This window comes from Danio rerio, chromosome 16 (assembly GCF_052040795.2).
Source record: "Danio rerio strain M-AB ecotype USA chromosome 16, GRCz13ab, whole genome shotgun sequence".
NCBI lineage: Eukaryota > Metazoa > Chordata > Actinopteri > Cypriniformes > Danionidae > Danio > Danio rerio.
Window position 1 is genome coordinate 31,816,023 of NC_141036.1, and position 24,964 is coordinate 31,840,986.

Consider the following 24,964-nt stretch of genomic DNA (forward strand, 5'->3'; position numbering starts at 1 on the left):
TAAATTTGTTATATAAGTTATACAGTATACCAGGGATGTCCAAACTCTGTCCTGGAGGGCCGGTGTCCTGCATAGTTTAGCTCCAACTTTCTTCAAAACAACTGCTTGGAAGTTTCTAGAAGACCTAGAAAGAGCTTGATTAGCTGGTTCAGGTGTGTTTAATTGGGGTTAGAACTAAAATATGCAGGACACCAGCCCTCCAGGACCGAGGTTGGACACCCCTGTTATATACAATTAAGTTATATAAGAAAATGCATTCAGATTGACAACAATAGATGCGGCAGTTTTGAAAATAATATTAGTAACATAAAGGTTGTATTGAAATAAAACAGTTAAAAGTATGATCAACAAACTTTCAAATATGATCAACAAAGTATGATCAACAAACTGGAAATAAATTCACACACTGCAAAAATGCTTTTCTTGCTTTTATTTTTCTTGATTCTAGACCAAATGTCTAATGATTTGTAAATCAAGAAGCATTTTCTAGACAAGCAAAAAATACTGTCTTGTTTTAAGAAATAATATGCCAAAATAAAGTGACTTTTTTTCTTAACACAAGCAAAATAATCTTTCAATGGGGCAAGCAGAATGATAATTTTGTCAAAAGGAAAAACAAGATTATTTTGCTTACTCACAAGACAAAAAAAAAACAAAGGAAAAAAAGACAATAAAATCTCAGAAAATCGTTTTTTTTGCAGTGTATCAACAAGAAATAGTCAGAATTATGAGGAATGAATTTGATTTTACAAGAAATTATTTCACATTCAGAAGAAATAGTTGTAATTGTAAGATATAAATCATTGGCCCAATCCCAATTCTATTTTTGTACCCCTACCCCTTATTCTTAAATAGAGTGTGAAGGGGCTTCAAATTTATCTCTTAGAAATGAGACAGCACTACAACACTCGCACCCGCCATCAGATGTTGTCTCAAGCTTACTTTATATGAGATCTTCGACGGTGGCTGCTGTAATTATTCCAGTTGCACAATTTTTTGGTATATATTTTCAGTAAATTGCAGAAGGCAACAATATCATGTTGTCACAACAATATAATGAGGCAATAAGTTTGTAACTGTACTGTGCATTTACAATTAAAACAACATTAACGTTATACCAGACACTGTAAAAAGCCAATTCCCAGCCACTAGACTTTTCTGACACGGTATTCGAGTGTCATCACTTGGCGACACATACTTTTTGTGATGTGAAAGTATGTTGTGGGACTACTATTCCAGAGTTACTATTAGCAGGGTTTATTTTTATTTATTTATTTTTTCAAAGCATGATCGTAAAACATGAAAGCCATTATGAATGTATTAAAACACATTCTTGTTTGTTGTAAACATTTTTAGTAAATATCAAAAACATCTCCTAACTTGCATGTAAAACCATGCTGCTGTTGCAGCTGCAATATTGAGGGAATTTTTTTGTCTCTTTGGTTTGTAGTGTGGCCCTGGAAAAATATCAGTTTCAAGGGCTATCTAGCCCTTCCCCAATGCCCTACATTTGGTCTGGCGTAGCCAGAATGTAACTACTACAAGTCGCAATGACACGTAGTGCAAGCTCTGTGATTGGTCGGCTTGGTATCGGTGACAAGTGTGGGTGGCTGAGAGCTGACCGAACCCATTGGAGCGAGTGTTTACAAGTTGCAAATCGGGTTAAGGAGCTCCAGATGGAAACCTTTGTTTTGTCTTTACCTTATAATTTAAAGATGTTGCACGTCTACCGGTTCCCGCCTCTGAATGAGCGAGTTTTAACTACTTGTACATTAAGGTAGCATTCAAAAAACATAGACACTTTATTTGCCAGAGCCTTCATTCATTTGAGTAATGTCAGAGGTAGACATGTTGTGTGTTCACATCGGGTAGTTCTTTTACTCCACATTGTGCATTTACAGCCCTTTAATGCACAACAATCTTAGGGTACATTTCTCTTTTGAATTTAATCAGCATAATTTTAATATAATTTGCTGTTTAATAAAATGATGTGAATTTTGTTGAATTTCACATTTTGCATCACATTGTTTTACACTATTTAATTCACATAGTTATTATTTAAGTTTTACTTTTTTAATATAAACATTTGTTTTGATTCATTTCACTGTGAGTAAATAATTAAAAGTAAATTAAAAGTAAAAAGTTAAAATTAATTTACATTTAAGTTATACATTTATTTTACTGTTTAATTTTTTATTATTTTATTTTAAAATACTGCAGCTAATTTTTTAGTTTTTCATTTTTTCGTTAAGTTTTCAACAATAAATGATAGTGTAGTACTCTGTAAAAAAAAGTTTATTGATTTTGTGGATATTTAGATGAAACAAAGATCAGAGAATATTTTTACAAAAGAAAATACTTACATTTTACTTAAATTTAATAGCAGTCTCTGAGCGAAAACAGTTTCTATCCCATATTTTTAAAGTATACTGTCAGATTTGCTCAACACATTTTAAAATTAAACTCCACACTGTAAAAAAAAAAAAAAAAGAAATTGATGTTCTCAGTCTTGGTGGGTTTGCTGGAATTGTGGATATAGAAGGTCTTGGACCTGTAAGCCTAGAGGGAACTGGCCGACTAGCTTAATGTGATATGATAAAGAGCGAATGCCAGCACTCCTTTATTTGCGCTCTTGGAAAAGCTCCATAATGTTATTTTCTTGATTGCACTTCATTGACAGCTCGGTAGCTGTGATCACATTAGGACCCAATTTGCTTGAAGGCCATGAAGCCCGCTTGCAGCTGCAGTGCAGCACGAGTGAAGAGTAAAGCTGGAAATCTGATCTTTGAAATCCAATGTTTGTTCTACAGCAGACGGCGTTGCACTGGAGCGCTTTCTACAATCACCCCGAGCATGTAAAGCTGCTGATCAAGCATGATTCAAACATCGGCATCCCAGACAGCGAAGGCAAGATCCCTCTACACTGGGCAGCACACAACAAACACCCCAATGCCACCCGGACAGTGCGCTGTATCCTGGTGAGTCCATCCTCAAAACATCTCCTCACACATTCCAATACTTCAAGCTAGACCAATTGGTGGGACAATTTTTGGGTGTGCAATGTAGGGGTGTTACAATGTACTTTTTATTTTATGAAATTAAATTTTAAAGTCACTCAAAAGTTTTAATTGCCCCATAATTTACTCACTCTCAAGCCATTCCACTTTCTACATGACTTTCTTCATTTCTTCGTTTAGATGAACACAGCCGGTGTAGTTTTAAACTTTATCTTGGCTCTTCCATATGTATATTCCACTGTATAGTGTTAATAGTTAGTGACCCTTTTTGAAGCTTTTTAAAGTGTAAAAACGCATTGTAAATCTAATCCATATGCCACCACGGGGTTAGCGCATGTCTTAAGTAGCGGATTGATGTGTTTTTGTTGCAAAAAAAAAATCACATTTTTAAATTATTAACTCAATCATTAAAAAATTAAACAAATCACTGACTTCTGGTGGCTGCTGAACATTCATAAGATGGATTCAGAATGATGCATGGCGTGAGATTTTCTTCAAGTAGTGCTGGCCGATCATGAACAGGTAAACCAAGGATTTAAATGAGAGGATCGGGTGAAATGTAAGTTTGTTTCATAACAGAAAATTTAAATATTATGCTTTGTATGAGTTGCAAAACTTAATTGTAAGACAATTTTCTGATTATAGTGATAACTGGCTGCAATTAAGATTTCTATGTTTTTGATATGTTGAGTCCTAACATGAGAGGATTATCATTACGTCATTATGGATTATGTCATTACATTGTAGCATTAAAAAAAATGGTGTTTGGTTTTTGAACCAGTTCATTGAATCAAACTGTCTGAAAGATCCTCGTCGCTGAAAAGATCCAACCTCACAGCCAAAGCTCCAGTGAGAGTAGACGAATGAAGATTGATAAACGCTGCTAATTAACTAGTTAATAGAGAAAAGGAGAAGGTAAAACTTCTAAGGATTTTACTGTTAAAGAACAATAGATTGAGTTTTTTGTACAGCTATGTTTGTTTGAGCCAGAGTACATCAACATCAGTGTTATGTCAAGTCAGATGTCTGCCAAGAAGTTGCCCAGAACGCTCATTCGGCAGGGATTTGAGTTTATAATTTAAAAATCATAAATATTTCTTTCACAAAAACACACCAATCTACTTCATAAGGCATGCAATATTTCTCCTGGAAGCCTGTGGGTTAGTTTTATGCTGGATTTATACGCTTTAGGAACCTTCAAAAAAGGGACACTACCCAACACAGTTATACAGCATGGAACAGCCAGGGTAAAATTAAAAACTACTCTGACTTGGTTCGCCTGAAAGAAGAAAGTCATAAACACAGAGAAGATGCGCTAAAGGAATAGTTTCCCCAAACATGTTCTCAAAATGATCTTAAATAACTTTTTTTTTTTTTGTGATTGGATAATGGAAAGAATTTTTTTTTAAGAACTACATTTTCCTGTCTTGTCAGTGTAACATAAACAAATGACACAATATTTGTTTATACATTTTAGGAAGCTGCTCCAACAGAGTCTCTGTTGAACTGGCAGGACTATGAGGGACGGACCCCTCTGCATTTTGCAGTGGCTGATGGGAATGAGGCAGTGGTTGAGGTTCTGACGTCATATGAAGGTTGCAGCGTTACAGCTTATGATAACCTGTTCAGGACACCACTGCACTGGGCGGCACTGCTGGGTACACTTTTACACTCATATCTAAAAGTGTTTTTAGATCGTATTTAGGCATAGGATGATAACCGTTTTCGAGCTACACCGTGGTTTGGAAAAGTCAAGGTTTTAAAACTGCCAGCATTTTCTTATATACTATTGCTACGACATATGTAAGATTTTTTTCACGTTATATTATTTTTTCTTTTTTGATAAATGTATTAATTTATTTATTTTTTGTTTTGTTTTTTAGGACAACAGTATCTCTAGCTGAAAAGATATCTAAAGATATTGTTTTAAATTGTAAAGAAATCTGTGTTTTTGAAACAGCAGAAGGCAATGACCTATTGACTTGATTTATTCAGCCTGACATGTTTACTGTTCCAGAATATTTTAAATGTTTCCCAAATTAAAATATATTCTGTTCAAAGGAAAAAAGTTGTAATTTTTAAAAATAATATACTTTAGAGCAGTAATCACTATACCGTGAAACCGTGATATTTTTATTCAAGGTTATTATACTGTCAGATCATATATCGGCCTTTGCCTATTTGTATTATTTTCTTTAAGTGTGGATGTGAACGCAAGAGTGGTTTGTGTTTGTTTGTTTAGGTCATGCAAAGATTGTCCACCTGCTGTTGGAGAGGAATAAGTCTGGGATGATCCCATCAGACAGTCAGGGAGCAACACCACTGCATTATGGAGCTCAGAGCAACTATGCAGTAAGATATAACGGCTTCTTTGATTGGGCCACAAATGTTTCAGTTTTAATTGAAGTGTTTTAGTTGGGTTTTATCATTTTTTGGTAACACTTTATTTTGATGGTCCATTTGAGTATTAGTAGACTGTCTGCTTAATATCTGTTGATGCTGCTCCTTCAGCAGACATTTAACTGACTATAAGAAACTTTGCAAGTACATGTCAACTTACACTAACTCTAACCCAACCTAACAGTGTACTTTTAATCTAATGAGAATAAGTTTGCATGTAGATGCAATGTAACTTAAATTCAAAAGACCATCAGAATAAAACATTTTTTATGTATGTATACATACACATGCACATTTTTACATATTTTATTAAATGATGTATTATTATGGATTATTTATTATATCATAAATTTATATCAATTAAAAATGTACATAATTTTGATTGAATTGGGTAGGCAAATTTGTCCGTAGTGTGTGTGTGTGTGTGTGTGTGTGTGTCTGTGTGTGTTTGTGAATGAGTGTGTGTGGATGTTTCCCAGAGATGGGTTGCGGCTGGAAGGGCATCCTTTGCGTTAAAACGTGCTGGATAAGTCCACTGTGGTGACCCCAGACTAATAAAGGGACTAAGCCGAAAAGAAAATGAATGAATGAATGATTTAGACTATTACTTTTATTATTATTAGGTATTATTGTAATAACCTTTGTATGTATGTTTTAATTTATTAGTTGTTTAAAACAGAATTAATTGATTGATTAATTAATTAATAAATTCTCCTTTTATTAAAATTTATTTTAAAAGTTAATAAAATAATTTTTACTTTGTTCTTTTTTATTATTATTTTCTATACGGACACAGACAAATCAAAAATATCTAAACACAAATGTTTGGGAATGGAATTATTTTGATTAATAAATATGATTGTTTTCTTGTATATTCATTTATGTATTCATTTATTTACTCACAATTGTCGGCAGCTAGCTCTCTGCAACTCTCTGCAACTCTCACATGGTTCCCCACTAAAGCTAAGCAGGGCTGCACCAAGTCAGTACTTAAATGGGAGACCACATGGGAAAGTGAGTGGTTTGTTGAGGCCAACAGGGGGCGCCCAATCTGCGGTCTGTGTGGGTCCTAATGCCCCGGAATAGTGATGGGGACTCTATACTGCTCAGTGCGCACAGTCTTTCGGATTAGACGTTAAACCGGGGTCCAGACTCTCTGTGGTCATTAAAAACCCCAGGATGTCCTTTGAAAAAGAGTAGGGGTCTAACCCCGGCGTCCTGGCCAAATCGGCCCACTGGCCTCTGTCCATCATGGCCTCCTAACCCTAGCCATATCAACCTGGCTTTATTACTCTGTCTCCCCTCCACCAATCAGCTGGTGTGTGGTGTGCAGTCTAGTGCAAAATGGCTGCTGTTGCGTCATCCAGGTGTATGCTGCACACTGGTGGTGGATGAGGAGGTTCCCCCCCTATGTGTTTGAGTGCCCAGAAAAGTGCTATATAAGGAATTATTATTAATTTATGCAACTTATTTTCTTAATCACTACTTACTAAATCAAATTAATTCCTTTAATTAATTTGTTTTAATATATATTTAATATATTTGTTCTTTTTTTATCAATAATTGCTATTATTATTTTTATTTGTTTTTGTTTTTCCATTTATGTATTTATTTGATTACATACAAATTTACTAGAGCTTGACAAATTAATCATGATTAATTGCATCCAAAGTAAAATATGTGTGTGAATTATATATATTTATTATGTATATTTAATACACACATACATAAAAACAAAACTATGCACAAGTTTTCTGACATAGATTTTCAAATTTATATAGAATTTGTATCATATACATATATGTTTTAAAATCTTATTGTAAACAAATATTTTCTCAAATATACGCATGCATGTGTATATGTAGATAATATACATAATAAATATACAAAGTACACACACATATATTATGTCAAAAGAATATATTATTCTTTCAAGCACTGCAATTCATTTACATTAGTCCAGCGCTAAAATGTACATAAATTTCCATAACTGATTGCGTGTGGTTTTGCCTGTGTGTTGTTAAGGACACCGTTGCAGTGTTTCTGAAACACCACTCTGTAAGAGATGAGCCTGACCTAGAGGGACGAACCGCCTTCATGTGGGCCGCTGGGAAAGGCAGTAATGATGTCATCAAAATCATGCTGGATTTGAAAAAAGACATAGACATCAACATGACAGACAAATATGGAGGGACAGGTGTGTGAGAGACATGCACTCACACACACAGATTCATTTTGAACACAATTATCCATTCCTGCTTTAAACTGGTTAGTTTCAGCTCAGATCAGTGATAATTGCATTTTCTGTTCAATCAAGCAATTAGCAAGCCATATCCCATGTATGTTCCCCCATACAGCCATAACAAGAGTTGACGGTTTGCTCAATGTCTGTGTGTGTGTGAATGTGTAGCTCTTCATGCGGCTGCACTGTCAGGTCATGTGTCCACTGTGCGCTTGCTGCTGGAGCAGGGAGGAATGGTGGACCCACTGGACGTCATGAAACACACCCCTCTATTTCGTGCGTGCGAGATGGGCCATCGAGATGTCATACTAACACTCATTAAAGGTGTGTAAGTGCATGCATGCCTCCCCACTGGTGATGTTTTAAAAATAATAATCACAATAGGCAAAAACAGCATGAAATTTATAATATTTTTTCATAATAACAAATTAATTTAACAAACAATCAGTTAAAAAAAACTTACAAAATAGACATATGCTTAGAAATGCATATACACTTACTAATGCAAATACTTTATATTACAGAATGAAAGTCGTGTGTGTTTTTTAAAAATATTCCATCTTATAGTACAATACATTTAATTCAACTTTAACAATTTTTATTTAGTTGTGAGTTGAATTTAATCCAATGAATACAAGTTGTTTAAATATATCTCAAATAAAATATATTGCAATAAATGTTTGCATTGTAAGTATAAGTGTATTTAGAAATAGCTGAAGTAAGCAACCCCACAATTCATTCTAGACGTAATTGTTTGTCGTATTTCAGTGGATTTCAGATTTTTTTGACTCAAATGGTCCCTACTATCATGAACAATGTTTAAAGGCTTCATGAATTTTCTTTTCATTTGATTATGACTTACTGAATAAGAATGAGAAATTTTAATGGGAAAACCATTTTTAAAAAAAAAATATATATATATATATAATAGTTTAATTAAATATAATATATTTTCTAAATAATTTTATATTTATTTATTATTCATGAATGATTCATATTCATTTATTTATTGATATTATTGATTATAAAATGTCCATGGAGTTTTACAGTTCTATTAAGTTAAACAATTTTTTAGGTATAGCTTACACTTTTTTAAATAGGATCAAAAGTAAACAAAATATGAAGAGTCCAGATGCAAAAACCTCTAAAGGACATTGGATATTTTCTTCTAAAAATAGCATTTTCCCCGACCCCTGTGAGTAGGCTTAATAATTTTACTTTTAAAATGACAAATACGTTTTTTCATTGCCTTTAAAGTAAATAAACTAAACATAAACATAGGAAGCTAAAATAAATGCTTTTCTTAGGAGAACATTTCTGACGCCATTTAGAGGTTTTTGCATCAGAACTCTTCATATTTTGATTTTTAGTGGTCAAATATCTTGATTTATTTACCTGTTTTGACTAGTTTTGGTGCCATAGAATGCATTGATACAATATGTTAAACTGTTCTCCGATATCTACATAGAAAGTATGTGGCAAAAAAAAAACTAAAACAGAATTGGCTGTAATATGCTATGGTAGGTATTGACCATGTTTGAAAGAGTCTTAAAAATAAATGAGTTCTGCTCTGATGTTTCAGCCACATTTCAGCCACATTTTCAAATTAAGTGGAAGAAGGAAGATTATTTTAGCTGGAAGGAGTGAGTGAGCTGCAGTATCTTTGACAACAAAGTAGTCTAGTTTATACTTAAATTTAATCTAGATTTTAGCATATATGAAAACACAGACCTCTGCAAAGCAACCTCTGCTTAAACAGATTCGGTTATGAAGTTTTTTTGCATTCTTTTACTCCAGAAATTCACAATAAGAGCCGAGTGATATGACACAATGGATAAACACTACATTTTAAACACTTACAGTTGAAGTCAGAATTATTAGCCTTCTTAGATTTTTTTCTTCTTTTTTAAATATGATGTTTAACAGAGCAAGGAAATTTTCACGGTATGTCTAAAAGTATTTTTTTTCTTCTGGAAAAAGTCTTATTTGTTTCATTTCAGCTTGAATAAAAGCTGTTTATTTAAATAAACATTTTAGGGACAAAATTATTAGCCCCTTTAAGCTATATTTTTTTTCAATAGTCTACAGAATAAACCATCATTACACAATAACTTGCCTAGTTACCCTAACTTGCCTAGTTAACCTAATTAACCTAGTTAAGCCTTTAAATGTCACTTTAAGCTGTATAGAAGTGTCTTGAAAAATATCTAGGTCAATATTATGTACTGTCATCATGGCAAAGATAAATTTATTAGAATTATTAGAAATTACTTATTAAAATTATTATGTTTAGAAATGTGTAAAAAAAAAAACTTCTCTCTGTTAAACAGATATTGGGGAAAAAATAAACAAGCGGTCTAATAATTCAGGAGGGCTAATAATTCTGACCTAAACTTTATTTTGAGCAGTGTACATGTGTATGTTGCCTCATTACTAACATACATGGCAAATTTCACAATATACAGGTGGAACAAATGAAAGATACATTTAAACAGACCTTATACCAACTTAAAAATGATATTAAAATATATATATCATTGTTGTAATCTCAGTAGGAAAGATTTTGGCAAATCAAACACTGACTGGGCTGTGCATATTAATGATCACTAATGGATTGGCAGAGTTTATGTTTTGTTCTGATTGGCCTGATTTTCCCTGGGATTTTACACTCACAGGAATTACATGAGAATGAAGAAACATTGGTGTTAGAGGCTTATGGCTTGTCATTTCCATGTAACGAACTCTAACTATTGAGCTATGCCTACTAGGCATATGCACATTTTCATTCTATGGCACTTTTAATATTATTTCAGTCATCATCTCTGGACAAGAACAAATGTCATAACATGAGTTATCAATTTTGCTTAACTGTCACTTGAACATGACAAACCTATGTGACTACATTAGTACAAAAATTCCTAGATATCTCAATTTTAATTGTAACAGTTTCTAGTGTTCACAGCAAATCTAACCCTGTTATATATATATATAGGAGGTGCTCGTGTTGATCTAGTAGACATAGATGGGCACTCTGCACTGCACTGGGCAGCTCTGGGTGGTAATGCAGAGGTGTGTGAGGTGCTAATGGAGAATGGGATCAGTCCTAACCTGCAGGACCAAGCTGGACGGACACCCTTACAGTGTGCAGCGTATGCTGGCTACATAAACTGCATGGCCTTGCTCATTCAGCACGATGCAGACCCTAATATTCAGGACAAGGAGGTATGAGTGTGCAGCATGCCTGAGAACATGTATTGGCCATTACCTCTGAGTGGCCTGCTATTGAAAGCTCGAAGAATAGCACTATGTATGACTTTGGTGTGTGTTTATGTGTTAAGGGGAGAACCGCACTCCACTGGTCCTGTAATAATGGTTATCTGGATGCTGTGAAGCTGTTGCTGGGGTGTGGGGCATTTCCCAATCACATGGAGCACACTGAAGAGAGGTAACAAAGAGACAAACACTCTTGAATGGTTGGCCTGGTGGTTATGGTTCTGAAAGAGTGTCGACTCATGGCACAGATTCACTTTCTAGAACCTTCTTAAGTTTGTGTGTGTATTTTCAGGGGGAATCCAGCTGTTCACTTCAGCAAGGATGCAATAAACAACTCCTTCAGGAGTGTTCAATTATTTTGGAAATAAAAAAGACACATTTTACAAAAAATCGTTGTATTAAGACAGCAAAACACAAGAATTGAAGAATATAATGCCATTCGCTTTGAGAAAAGTCATCTCAACTTTTAGGCTGCAAATATAAAATAAAAATGTACCTGCAAAATCTTGTAGCAACTTAATAAATAAAAAAAAAGACAATGGCGATTTTTGGTTTTCAAAAAAACATTTAATAAAAAATTCTGAACTTTCGTTTATCCAAAGATTTCTTGAAAAATGTTATCACGATTTCCACAAGAGCATTAAGTAGCATAGCTGTTTTCAAAATTCAGAATAACAAATTACTATTTTGAGCATCAAGTCAATATATTAGAATGATCATTTGACACTGAACACTAAAGAATAATGATACTGAAAGCTAGCGTTAAGCACAGAGTAATAAATTAATTTTTTAAACATTTAAAAATAATATATATATATATATATATATATATATATATATATATATATATATATATATATATATATATATATATATATATATATATATATATATGTATATAGTGCTAAGCATAAATGAGTATATCTCCTTTTGATAAAGAACAGTTTTATCCATTTCTCTGTGAATATAGACAATTTTTCTAATTAAAGAGCCCATATTATACATTAAATAGGGTCATATCTTGGTTGTAAGGGTCTCCAACAACAGTTTAATATGCATGCAAGGTCAAAAAACACTTTCATGGTCTTATAATCTGCATTTATTTTTACCTAATTATCCCAGCGACTCCTGTATGAATCGTCCAGTGATTCATTTGTTCCCAAACCCCTCCTTAGTGCGAAGCTAATCTGCGCTGATTGAACCAATGACAGTCTGTTGCGATTGGTCGACTGCCTTCAGTCAGAGAGTGAAATGCCAAACAGCTAATCAGCAATATAAAAGTAATCACAGTTCATACACGCTCGATAGTGTAGGCGTGGATTTTAGCTGCCAGTGGGTCAATGTAAATACAGACTATGGACTTGAAAATACAGACGACTAACTATTTTATTGAGCAAAAACTTCAAAAACAGTTGAGGAGATCTCCTAGCTTGTCTCACTCTGCTCTTTTCACAGACACACACACACATATTGCACACACACACACACACACGCACTTAACCCTGCTCGACAACGCGCGCGCACACACACACACAAAAACACACACCTCCGGACGACAGCGGGCGCACACGCACACACACACACACAGACAGACACACACACTACTCCTCGTCCACGGAGCTCCGTTAACAAAGCAGCACGCGTCGCGTTTTAAACGTGGCTTTGCACCCGATATGAGAATATAGCCAGTTAACCTGATACAGTACACTCAGTTACAAGTAACAAATCACAACTAAATACATTTGCAAGCTAGAGTAAACGAGGCAACTTTAATCGCACGTACTTACACTTGAGAAATGGAAGAAAACCATCCTGAAGTCCATCAGTAAGTTACTCTTTACTGATCCTTCCTTTAACAAACGCCGATGAAGTATTCTTTGTAGCATGTAGTTTCCAGAAGTTTCCAGTAGTTTCCAACTGCTTGGTTATAATGCTGAGGTTTCATCTTTGGGTAGAGACTCAATAATATCCATCTGCAGTGTGACTTCAATCGACCGGCATGTGTGTGTGTGTGTGTGTGTGTGTGTGTGTGTGTGTGTGTGTGTGTGTGTGTGTGTGTGTGTGTGTGTGTGTGTGTGTGTGTGTGTGTGTGTGTGTGTGTGTGTGTGTGTGTGTGTGTGTGTGTGTGTGTGTGTGTGTGTGTGTGTTTGTGTGTGTGTGTGTTTGTGTGTGTGTGTTTGTGTGTGTGTGTGTGTGTGTCTGGGTTTCTATGTCAGAGGGCGGGGCTGCAGATTTCAAATCTCCCGGGTTTGCGAGTGCACGTGAATAACTTGGTTTCGTTCGTACGTCATGGCGAAACACCTAATGACTCGGTATCAAGGCGACTCGGTATGAAGCACTATGAATCGACTATTTTATAGATGAATCAACTGTTTTAAACACTGTACACTAACAGATTTAAGCCTTAGCTGGATACTTCACTTCACTTAGAGCTGTGTTACAAACTACATGGAAGGGCATTTTCAAAAACCCATAATATGGGCTCTTTAAAATACTATATTTATTAAAATAAGAGTTTGGTCACCTAACAGCTTTGGAAATTAAAACAATAATATATTAAAATTGTATTTAATATTTTTCCCCAACATGTTAATTTGGGTGTACAAATTTTTGGACTCGGATGTTAGATTATTTGCAGTTTTGCCTTGGTACTGACTAATCTAATGTATATGCACTACTATATTATTGTAAAGCACCCCATAGAAAATATGAGTTTAAAAGAGAGATTTTTAATGAGTGTACTTATTTTTGCTGAGCACTGTTTATATTTACCTATCATTTCACATTATGTATGTTTCAATTTATTTTATTAAATTAAATTTCAGCCTTGGTGAGTATAAGAAAAATACAGAGTAAATTAAAAACTTGTTTAATAATATATAAACAGTTGAAGTCAGAATTATTAGCCCCCCTGAATTATTACCTCCCTGTTTATTTTTTCCCTCAATTTCTGTTTAACAGAAAGATTTTTTTCTAAAGACAATAAATGAGTAATAACTCATTTCTAATAACTGATTACTTTTATCATGGCCATGATGACAGTAAATAATATTTTACTAAGACACTTCTATACAGCTGAAAATGACATTTAATGCTTAACTAGGTTAATTAAGGTTAAATAGACAGTTTAGGGTAAGTAGGCAAGTTATTTTATGACAATGATTTGTTCTATAGACTATTGAAAAAATATGTCTTAAAAGGGCTAATAATTTTGACCTTAAAATGTTTATTAAAAAATGAAAAACTGCTTTTATTTTAGCTGAAAATAAAAAAATAAGACTTTCTCCAGAAGAAAAAAATATTTATTACCCTTTATTAATCTGGTGCTGTCACAGCGTAATCACCCGCCAACTTATCCAGCATATGTTTTACGCAACGGATGCCCTTCCAGCTGCAACCCATTACTGGGAAATATCCATACACACTCATTCAAATACATACTCTACAGTCAATTTTGCTTACCAAATTCACCTATAACAAATGTTTTTGGACTTGTGGGGGAAACCGGAGCACCCGGAGGAAACCCACACGAACACAGGGAGAACATGCAAACTCCACACAGAAATGCTGACCCAACTGACCCAGCCGAGCCTCAAAACAGGGACCTTCTTGCTGTGAGGCGAACTTGCTACCCACCATTGTGCAGCCTTCTGTTGAACATTATTTTGAAAATATTTTAAAAAGAAAACAAAATTCAAAAGGGGGCTAATAATTCTGACTTCAACTGTACTCCTTTAAAAAAAATTGTTATGTATCTTAAAGTAAAATAAAAATGTATTAATGAACTTTGTGGTGTGTGTGTGCACGCAGGTACACTCCTCTGGACTACGCTCTTCTGGGTGAGCATCAGGAACTGACTCAGTTCCTCCTGGAGCATGGAGCTCTGTCCATCGCCGCCATCCAGGACATCGCTGCCTCCTCTATCCAGGCACTTTACAAAGGCTACAAGGTCCGGCGGGCCTTCAGGGAACGCAAGAAGCTCCTCATGCGACACGAACAACTGCGCAAGGATGCTGCCAAGTAAGACACACACACCTTGAAGAGAAACAGACAAGACGAATATAGCCTGCAAATATTCTCTTACCAACAATCCAGTGCTGATTGATGCGGCTAGGCTGATCTGACATGGGATGTTTGCATGAATATAATATGTGTCGTTTAATTATGTGTGTTTGCTCAGAAGCAGCTCATCTGTCTGCCCGCCTGTTGAGGAATATGAGCATCAATTTCTTGCTGTCAATAATGGAAATAGATGAGACGATAGAGAGAGAGATTCACTCATCCTCCCTCCTTTTCTGTTAATTGGCTGACGTTCAGCTTGACATTTAGAGTCTGTCAGCTCGGAGGATGAATGAATACACACATACGCAGCGTTGAATATGTTCACCTGGGTCTGCATACACACATTAACGTACATTCTTTCATTGCGTTTAAACCTGTTTGCATCGTCTGTCACTTTTGCCCACAATCTAATCTTCTGTCTAAAGCTATTCAAAGCCAAGGGGGAAGCAATGTATATTAAGTGTGTTAAACTCGGACATGTTCTTAATGTTTTTAAAAGGGGTTATGTTTTTAGCAAGGCACCTGCTTTAATTTTCCTTTAAGTGTTTACATATTTATATTTTCGTATGTAAAATAAATTAAATCAATTAAATAAAAAAATAAATAATAATAATAATATTTTGATATGTATGTTTTTTGTTACTTGGCATATATTTGATATCTGTGAGAAGATGTTACTTGACAAATGTTTAATAATAATAATAATAATAATAATAATAAGGGCTGTCCACATAAAACTGAAATGTGACACACAGTAGGATGTGTTGTTCATCTTAAGTCATCTTTTTTACTATATTTATGAGGTTAAAAATAAAATTCATCATTATTATTTGCTGGCATAAGTTGGGTTTGGGGATTGTTCTTTAAAATGTGAAAAAAACTTAAAGTATTAAAAAATAAATAAATAAATAAAGATCAAAATAATCAAAGAAGATCATAAGTCGATTTCTTCTCTTAAGCTTATTTATTATATAAAAGGATTTTGTACATTTTCTGGAATAACTATCTTTATATAAAAAAACTATATCATAAAAGATATGGGTAGCCGGAAAATAGCTGTCTCAAACCGTAAAATTTTGGTCATACCGCCCAGCTCTAGTTGATGGTGAATTCTTATTCACTGCTATACTGCTGCAGTAACACCACTCAACCAATCAGAATTAAGGAGTGGAACTATTTGTTTTATAAATTGTGTTTTTGTAGTTTTTCCAAGTTTTTTTTAATGGTTAATATTTTATATGTCTATATATTTGGTGTTTACTTTTTTTAATTCTAATTTATTAAACTAAAGGAAGATGACAGACCAATATTAAACTGATTTTCCTTAATAACTAGCCTAAATACAAAAGGATAAGTGTACTTTATTTTAATTTACTTTACTTTTATCAGATGTGAATTTTAATTTAAGTGTTATAATATTCCCTATAATGGCCATAACCTCGACCTGATGTGAACTGACAGCCTCCAGCAAGCAGCATGACAAAAATTAAGTTAATGAACCAGGACAGGCTTTATCAACAAGATGAAAGTCTGTGTCAGCTAAATGAATGCATGTTGTTTGTGTTTTCTGTTTCTCCAGGAAGAGGGAGGAAGAACGCAGGCGTGAGGCAGAGCAGCAGCTCTCGTTTGCTGAGGCAGGTCAGAAGCAGCGTGTCTTATTGGCTGCAGTCGGGGTGGAAAAGCTATCACTGGATGAAGCCGAGCAGAGGGTTAAAGATTCAGTGGCGGCAAAAGGACACAAACACAAAAAGTCCTCCAGTGCTCATAATAGTCAGAGCAGGAGAGAGAAACCAAGCAGAGCTGGTGAGTTTTAATAAACCGAAACAAATAAAAATAAACAATTGACTTCAGTTAGGCTTTGAGTAGGAAATGATTTGTCAATAAATTTATTTTAGAAAAAATAACTGAATCAAAAAGAAACCAAAGGCTCGTGTGAATAAGCTGATAGTTATTTTTTATGTTATGGCTGATAACTGACAAACAAAAAATAGTTTTATGCCTTATATGAGTATTATTGTTTTTTAGAAGAAATTCTCCAAGGCTATTGTAAAATATATATTTATATATCCGAGCAGTATCACACTCGTAGCAGTGCGATATGGCTGTATATCGGCACTGGTGGGAGGTGTGCGTTGCCTTAGTGCCCCCACCAGTGCCGATATACAGCCATATCGCACTGCGACGAGTGTGATATTGCATTTATACAACAGTTTGACGGCATAATTGTTTATATAAAAACAAAATCAAATATGGAGAGTCTCAAAAACCCTTTTGTATGAGGAACTACTTTCTTCCGCCTTGGATTCAAATCATAAGCTGACAGTTAAACAGCTGAGCAAGCATGTTTTAAACTTTAGATCTGTAGTGTCTGCTTTTTGCTGGCTCTATGTGGGCGGAGTAATACACAAAGGGTAAAGAGGCTGTACGGGTGCTGATATTACTTTAATATATCACAGCTATCAACCAATCAGATTCGAGAACCAGACAGAACTGTTGTATAAATTAAAAAAAAAAAAAAAAAAAATATATATATATATATATATATATATATATATATATATATATATATATATATATATATATATATATATATATATATATATATATTTATGTATGTGTGTGTTTATATATATTTATGTATGTGTGTGTGTGTATATATATACTCCATGTGTGTGTGTGTGTGTGTTGGTGTGTGTGTGACTCCAACACAGTTGGACTCAGAATTATTAGCCCCCCTTAATTATTAGCCCCCGTGCTTATTTTTTCCCCAATTTCTGTCTATCGGAAAGAAGTTTTTTTTTCAACACATTTCTAAACATAATAGTTTAATAACTCATTTCTAATAACTAATAATAAATTTCTGATGTTTGCCATGATGACAGTAAATAATATTTGACTAGATATTTTTCAAGACACTTCTATACAGCTTAAAGTGACATTTAAAGGCTTAACCAGATTAATTAGGTCAACTAGGCAGGAGAGGGTAATTAGACAAGTTATTATATAACGATGGTTTGTTCTGTAGAATATAGGAAAAAAATATTATTAAAAATATAATAATTTTGACCCTAAAATGGTTTTTAAAAAAAATGTAAAAACACTTTTATTCTAGCCTTAATAAAACAAATGATACTTTCTCCAGAAGACAAAAATATTATAAGACATACTGTGAAAATTTCCTTGATTTGTTAAATATCATTTAGGAAATATTTAAAAAAAAAAAAAAATTTCAAAGAGGGGCTAATAATTCTGACTTCAACTGTATATAAATATATGTATGTATGTATGTATGTATGTATGTATGTATGTATGTATGTATGTATGTATATATATATATATATATATATATATATATATATATATATATATATATATATATATATATATATATATATATATATATATATATAAACATTTTTTATAAAATAAAATTAGTTTTATTATTTTCTTTTTTTCTTAGTTTTTTGCATTTTATTAACCTTTTCACAAATCCCTGTGCGCTCTTTTCTCAACTGCCTGACTTGAAAAGGTTCGAAATTATAAAAGATGACAATAAAGGTTATGTAAATGTAGAACTATAGGAAATTAGCAACACAATATTGATACATTCAAATAATAGCTTACAGCGGGGAAAATAAGTATTGAACACGTCACCATTTTCTCAGAAAACATATTTCTGAAGGTGCTGTTGACTTTCAAAGAAAACAAATCTAATTAGTTTACAAATTAAGCTATGCATAATAAAATGAAATGACGCAGGGTATTGTATGGAATTGAACATTTGGAATTGAAGTCTGAAACACATGAAGAAAAGGAGGTGTAGAAAGGCAGTGAAAGCCCAGACAGCAGCTGAATTATCTTAATAGTTATTCAGCAACCCTCTGCACTTCCTCATTGTAAATTAATATTAGCTACTTCAGTCCAACATCTACATTACCAGGATGATGAAGATAAAAACCAAAGTGGACATTTCAGCAAAGGAAAGGATCCAAAACACAGCCAAGAAAACTGCTCATATGTATTCAGAGAAAGAAAATCATGCTGGAGAATGGCCCAGCCAATCACCTGACTTGATTCCAATATAATATACCTAAATCTGGTTCAATTCCATATCAACCGCTTCTTTAGAAATATAATTCCTAGGAAAAACATGACATGTTCAATACTTATTTCCCCTGCTGTATATGGCACCATGTTACAACATGTATTGTTAATACACTTCCATAACCATAATTCTTTTGTTTTCTTCAGAGCGCAGAACAAGAGAACCTGAAACATCAGATGCTCCCTCCATCAGATCTCTCCCTCCAGTGACGCCAATGAGCACCAAGAAGTGTCCAGTCACCAGAGAGGAGGTGTGTGTGAGAGAAACATTTGGTCCAGACACGGGCATATCATTGAATTGTGGATCTGCAAATGAGCGCCGATCCCCCGCTGGCTCCAGTCGACCAGGCAGTGCCAAACCAGTCCACACAGGGACCCATGTAGCACCAGGCCACATGGAGACCACCCCAACCCCTAAACCAAGACCTAGTACTACAGGTGCCCACTCCAAAAATGCCTCCCAGGACACACCACAACACAATGAGACACAGACAACGTCCAAGGGAAACAAACCCATATCAGAACACAAACCTACAGGAAGCCAGCCATCCAACAACACTTCTGTCACAAGGCAAAAAGAGAAACGACAAGAAAAAGAGACGCACAGAGAAAAGGATAAAAGATCAAGGACTGAGGGAGATAAACAGACTGTCAGAGAGAAACAGAAAGGCACGGGGATTGAGAGAGACAAAGAGAGATTGATGGGCAGGACGAGAAAAAAACTAGCGGAGAAAGAGAAGGAAAAGAAGAAAGACGGCACTTGTAGTAAAAACCAGGCTGCTGTTGTGATACAGAGAGCATGGAGAAGGTACTTATGTCCTTTTACTACAAGAAGTACTTCATTCTGAGAAGCTTCAATAGTTATGTATAATCATATACTTTTGTGTAATGACATTTAAACTTTGTGTTAAAGAGTTGATGCTGGAAGCCAGTCTACATTACATCTACATTACGGTTTACATTAGATATGCACGGTGGCTCAGTGGTTTGCACGGTTGCCTCACAGCAAGAACGTCACTGGTTCAGATCCCGGTTGGGCCAGTTGGCATTTCTGTGCGGAGTTTCCCCGTTTTCGTGGGTTTCCTTCCAGGTGCTCTGGTTTCCCCCACAATCTAAGGCATGCGCTATTAGTGAACTGGATGAACTAAATTGGCCATAGTGTATGAGTGTGTCTGTGAATATGAGTGTGTATCGGTGTTTCCCAGTACTGGGTTACAGCTGTAAGGGCATCCGCTGTCCTTCATATGCTGGAATATTTGGCAGTTCATTCCACTGTGGTGAAGTCTGATAAATCAGAGACTAAGCTGAAGGAAAATGAATGAATAAATTCATGATAATTTTGTCTGATAACCTGATATACTGATGAGCAGAGCTTGACATTAACCTTTTTGATCACCAGCCACTGTGGCTAGTAGTTTTTCAATAATATTAGCCACTCGCCATTTTCACTAGCCAGTTTTGTTGTTATGAAAAAATATATTTATATACATACATTTTGACTATAAACACACTTTTTATTTCACTAAACTTTTCTTAAAAAAATTATTGACATTTTTAAAAATGTGTCATCTATCTAGAACTATGAACAGTATAGTCTGTTCTGGCTAAAGGTCCCAGATCACCAGTTCGCTATATATAAATGGGAACTAAATCTCTTATAAAGCAATGCTATTGTAACAGATGATAATTAAACCATAAATAAAAAAATACCTGTAAGAGAAATTAGGTGAAAAACATACTGTCTGCAGTGATGAAAGAATGATCACGTTCACACGGTTAAGTCAGGCTCATTAATAATCTGTTCAAAGAATGGTTAAGCGAAAGTGGCAACCTCTGCTGCTTACACTAAGACATTTTTTTTAAATCTCAAACTCTTGAAAGCAAGCACTGCGTCTATTCTTTTTCAAAGAGAATTGCATCAGTTGCGTTTCCAGGCATGGTTGCTTCGCGCAAGGAAACGGGAGCGCGCAAGCATTTAAACAATTGCACAAATCACATCAGCTGTGCACGCAAGAAGCCCTCGTCAGTGAGTCAGAGTCTCTCCATGCACTTGATCAACCTCTCATTCGGTATTCACCTGCTTTTTTTTTGTTTGTGTGAACACAGTTGTTTTTGTCAGTTGTGCTGCTTTTCAAAGGCCATCCTTATTGTCGAACTTTGCTTTTAAGGAAACTACTATTTAAAAATTATTTTCAAATGGCCAAAGTGGCTAGTGGGTATGGCTGTCTAACCTGCCACAGCTGAAATCTACCCGGATTTGGTGGGTTAGCGGGTCTTAATGTCAAGCCCTGCATATGACTGATAACTAGGGTCAGACAGAATCTGTGGACAATTTTTGCTATTTCTGCAAAGAATTTTGAAAAAAAAAAAATCTGTGGATTTATGCCGAATAATTTTGTTCGTATACTAACCAAAACCTTAAAACATGAAATAACTTTTATTCTAACTTTACAATGCAAATGCAATTCCATCCACTTGTTTGGTTATCTATGCTTATAAATGATTACACAAACAGTAAAAAGCATTTTATTTTGAAAATCTTAACTGCAGAACTACAAGGAACTCTTTAACATAAACTTCTGCCCTACACACAGAAGTGTTTTAAGTAGGGATGCACTAAAATAATTAGCCAATTATGTCATTTTTGGTTTAAGTTATTCTTTTGTTTTGTTTTTGCCAAATACACTTATTAACATTTGTGCAGATGCAATATCATATACTTGCAAAAATAAACAACACACTGTTCTGCTTTTTCACAACCAAGAACTGACCAAAAAAAGTTGGTATTAAATAACAGTAAATGTAAAAAAAATAGAAAAGGCTTTATTCATCCGCTGTTTCAAGATCAATAGTATCAATATAATTCAATAAAAATATTTTAAAGACTCATTTAATGAAAACCTCATTTTTTCAGCTTTAAACTCACAAAAAAATCTTCTTTTATTTAGTTACATTTGAAAAATTCTAACAAAATAATAGTTCTTTCGAAAATAATATTTGGTTTGGGCTCAGAATTTTCGTTTCGGTGCATCTCTAGTTTTAAGAACAGAACCTTATCTTTAAATAAGTCATTGGATTTGTGGTGTAGTTATCATGGTATAAGCAGAATTCTCCACTTCAAATATTAGCTTTGTGACCTTATTTTATTCATAATAAATCATTCTTTACACAAACCAATCATTTTACTGGATATAAACAGAACATAGCTGCTTTGTCTAATTTGGTCTCTCAAATCTATCCAAGGCCTCGTTCATTTTAAATGACAAAAATTCATTTAAAATTTTCTTGTGAACAAATTAACAATAAATTAAATCCAGTTGCTCAAATTTTTGCTCCATTTTTCCCTCCAAATCAGCACCTGCTCATATGTTGCCCACATGTTGCTGGTTTGAGTTGTGGCATGGCTTTGTGCCCACCAGCACATCAACACCTCCAAGAGGAGGTCACCAAAATAGGCCCCCTATTTATTGTGTGTGTGTGTGTGTGTGTGTGTGTGTGTGCATTTCAATGCCTATAAAGGCATTTTCCTATAATGACTTTGCGAAAATAATGGGGTTCAGAGCACAAATAAGGTGTATGCACATTCTTGAAGTCCTTTTATGAACAGTAACAGTATGAACAGTGGGGTTTGTTCGTTTGATATTATATCTGTAATGCGGCATTATAGAATTTGCCTGTGTGTATGCGCTTGTGAACATGTTGTTTGTCCATTTAGGTCTTGTGTTCGGGGTCGTATTCGCAAGGTATTGTGCAGGTCGTTGAAAGGGGTGGAGTCTGCTGAAGCCACAGCCTTGTTGATTCAGCTGTTGTGGGAGTGGCCTGTCTTACATGACCACACCCACTGTAAGCCATCTGACGTTCAGGCTCCTCCTACCAGAATCGCAGGGAAAAAGAGCTCCGTGCTGCAGAATATCTATGGTGGGTGATACATCTCAGAAAGTGTCCAGTAAGATGATGTAAAATTAGTATCACGGTGTCTTATTCGTGTCAGGTTTTTTTATTATTAAAAGACAAAAACATTTCTTTAAAAACTTTATTAAAATAAAAAATATATAGATGTTTGGATATTAGTTAATAATATTACTGAAATTAATATTAAAAACTGAATAAAAATATGTACATTTACATAAGAACTGTAAATAAATACGCTAAAGGGTGGGCTAAAAAAACTTTTTTTTATGTGTTTATGGTTTTATTATTAAAAAGAGTTGCTAAAAGTTTTTGATCTCAATTCAGCCACTGGGTGGCAACAACTAACTGGTCAAAATGTATTTGTCACTGAATTATTCTTTTTTTATTATTGATGCATGAATGACATAGAGAACAATGCTAGGGGCGTACATAAAAAGATATGCAGTGCAAGTTAAGCACTTGCAGAGCATAACAGAGTTATATATAAGTACACAGACTCAATAGGTAAAACAAAGTAAAAAATAAAACAATAGCAAAAAAATACAGATTTTACAAATGATGCTAGACCTTGCTAACTGAAAATAACTCAAGTACAGTTTTTACAGCTTTTTTGTTTGTACTCTCCCTAATGGTATTTATATAAATATCTAATTTCTTAAGTACTACTGAAATAAGAGCTTTCTGACTGGTGAATTGACCATGATGGATATGAAACTCCATATAATCAAAATATTGATGATAAGAGCATTATTTTCCAACTTCTTATCCTAGTTAAAAAAAAACAATAGTTAAATATTCATACAGTAAAAACTGACAGCACTTTATCATTGGACTATTAATTTAAAGAGATTAATTCGAAAAGACTGATGATACAATTGCATTGCAGCAATTTACTTTAAAAATGGTTTTCAAAAAACAGATTGATATACAGATGATAATGTTGCCCGTTCACACAGATCTTTAAAATGTTGTCTAACTGCACACCAGGCCAATAGTATGTGTATTCACACATAGACGTTGTTGTTGCTTTCATTGTCAAGGAGTCACGCATTCCCATAGACTAAACTAATAATACAGCATGATACAACAATTTTCAGAAAATCACATTTTTGTAGTTTGCACGACGATAACAGTAACATTTTCAAAAGCATGCACTTTCAAACCAAAAGTAAATAAGTGGTCAATATGCATAAAATAAATAATTAGTTGGAAAATGTTTAGTTAATGTGATAAAATAAATCTTTTGCGTTTATCTATGAAAAACGTGTTTTTATCTATGGAAAAAAACGTATCATGGTTTCAATACAGGTACGCATCATTAAACTGTTTTCAGTATTGATGTTATTAGAATTTCTGAAAGATTATGATTATTTTTTTAAAAATCATTATTTTTTCATGTCTTTTACTGTGTTTTTGATCTGGAAATTCCAGCCTTGGCAAACATAAACACATAGAATAAAATCTCATCAATCCATACAGTTGAAGCCAGAATTACTTGCCCTCCTGAAATACATTATTTATTTTTTTTTTTCAACACATTTCTAAACAAAAAAAAAAATAAACAAGCAGTCTAATAATTCAGGGGGGCTAATAATTTTGACAATATATATATATATATATATATATATATATATATATATATATATATATATATATATATATATATATTAGTATATATATATAGTCAAAATTATTAGCCCCCCTGAATTATTAGACTGCTTGTTTATTTTTTCCCCCAATTTCTGTTTATATATTTTTATATATTTTACTTTACAATAGTTATTAGCCATAAGATGAAAATAATTATCAGCTTATTCAGATGAGCCTTAGTTTTCTTTTTTTACTCATGTTTTTTACTCAACACAATCTGTCAGGGAACTTTCACTTTAAAAGTAGGCCGAGCATCTCTAATAAGATCATTACAGAGGGGTGTTATGTTTTTCTGTGACGTTTC

At 34.1% G+C, this 24,964-nt stretch overlaps 2 protein-coding genes across 2 annotated transcripts in view; both read left to right on the forward strand.

The window, feature by feature from the left end:
* Positions 1-24,964, forward strand: part of si:ch211-197h24.9 — a 188,113-nt gene that overhangs the window by 62,834 nt on the left and 100,315 nt on the right. The window lies entirely within an intron of this gene.
* Positions 1-24,964, forward strand: part of invs (inversin) — a gene marked incomplete at its 3' end in the record, with an annotated part of 60,336 nt that overhangs the window by 31,780 nt on the left and 3,592 nt on the right. The window contains 11 exon segments of the mRNA NM_152970.1: positions 2,811-2,978; positions 4,495-4,675; positions 5,260-5,369; positions 7,443-7,614; positions 7,828-7,983; positions 10,652-10,881; positions 10,998-11,104; positions 14,743-14,952; positions 16,574-16,797; positions 19,246-19,906; positions 22,814-23,016. Coding sequence (NP_694502.1) covers positions 2,811-2,978; positions 4,495-4,675; positions 5,260-5,369; positions 7,443-7,614; positions 7,828-7,983; positions 10,652-10,881; positions 10,998-11,104; positions 14,743-14,952; positions 16,574-16,797; positions 19,246-19,906; positions 22,814-23,016 — 2,422 coding nt within the window.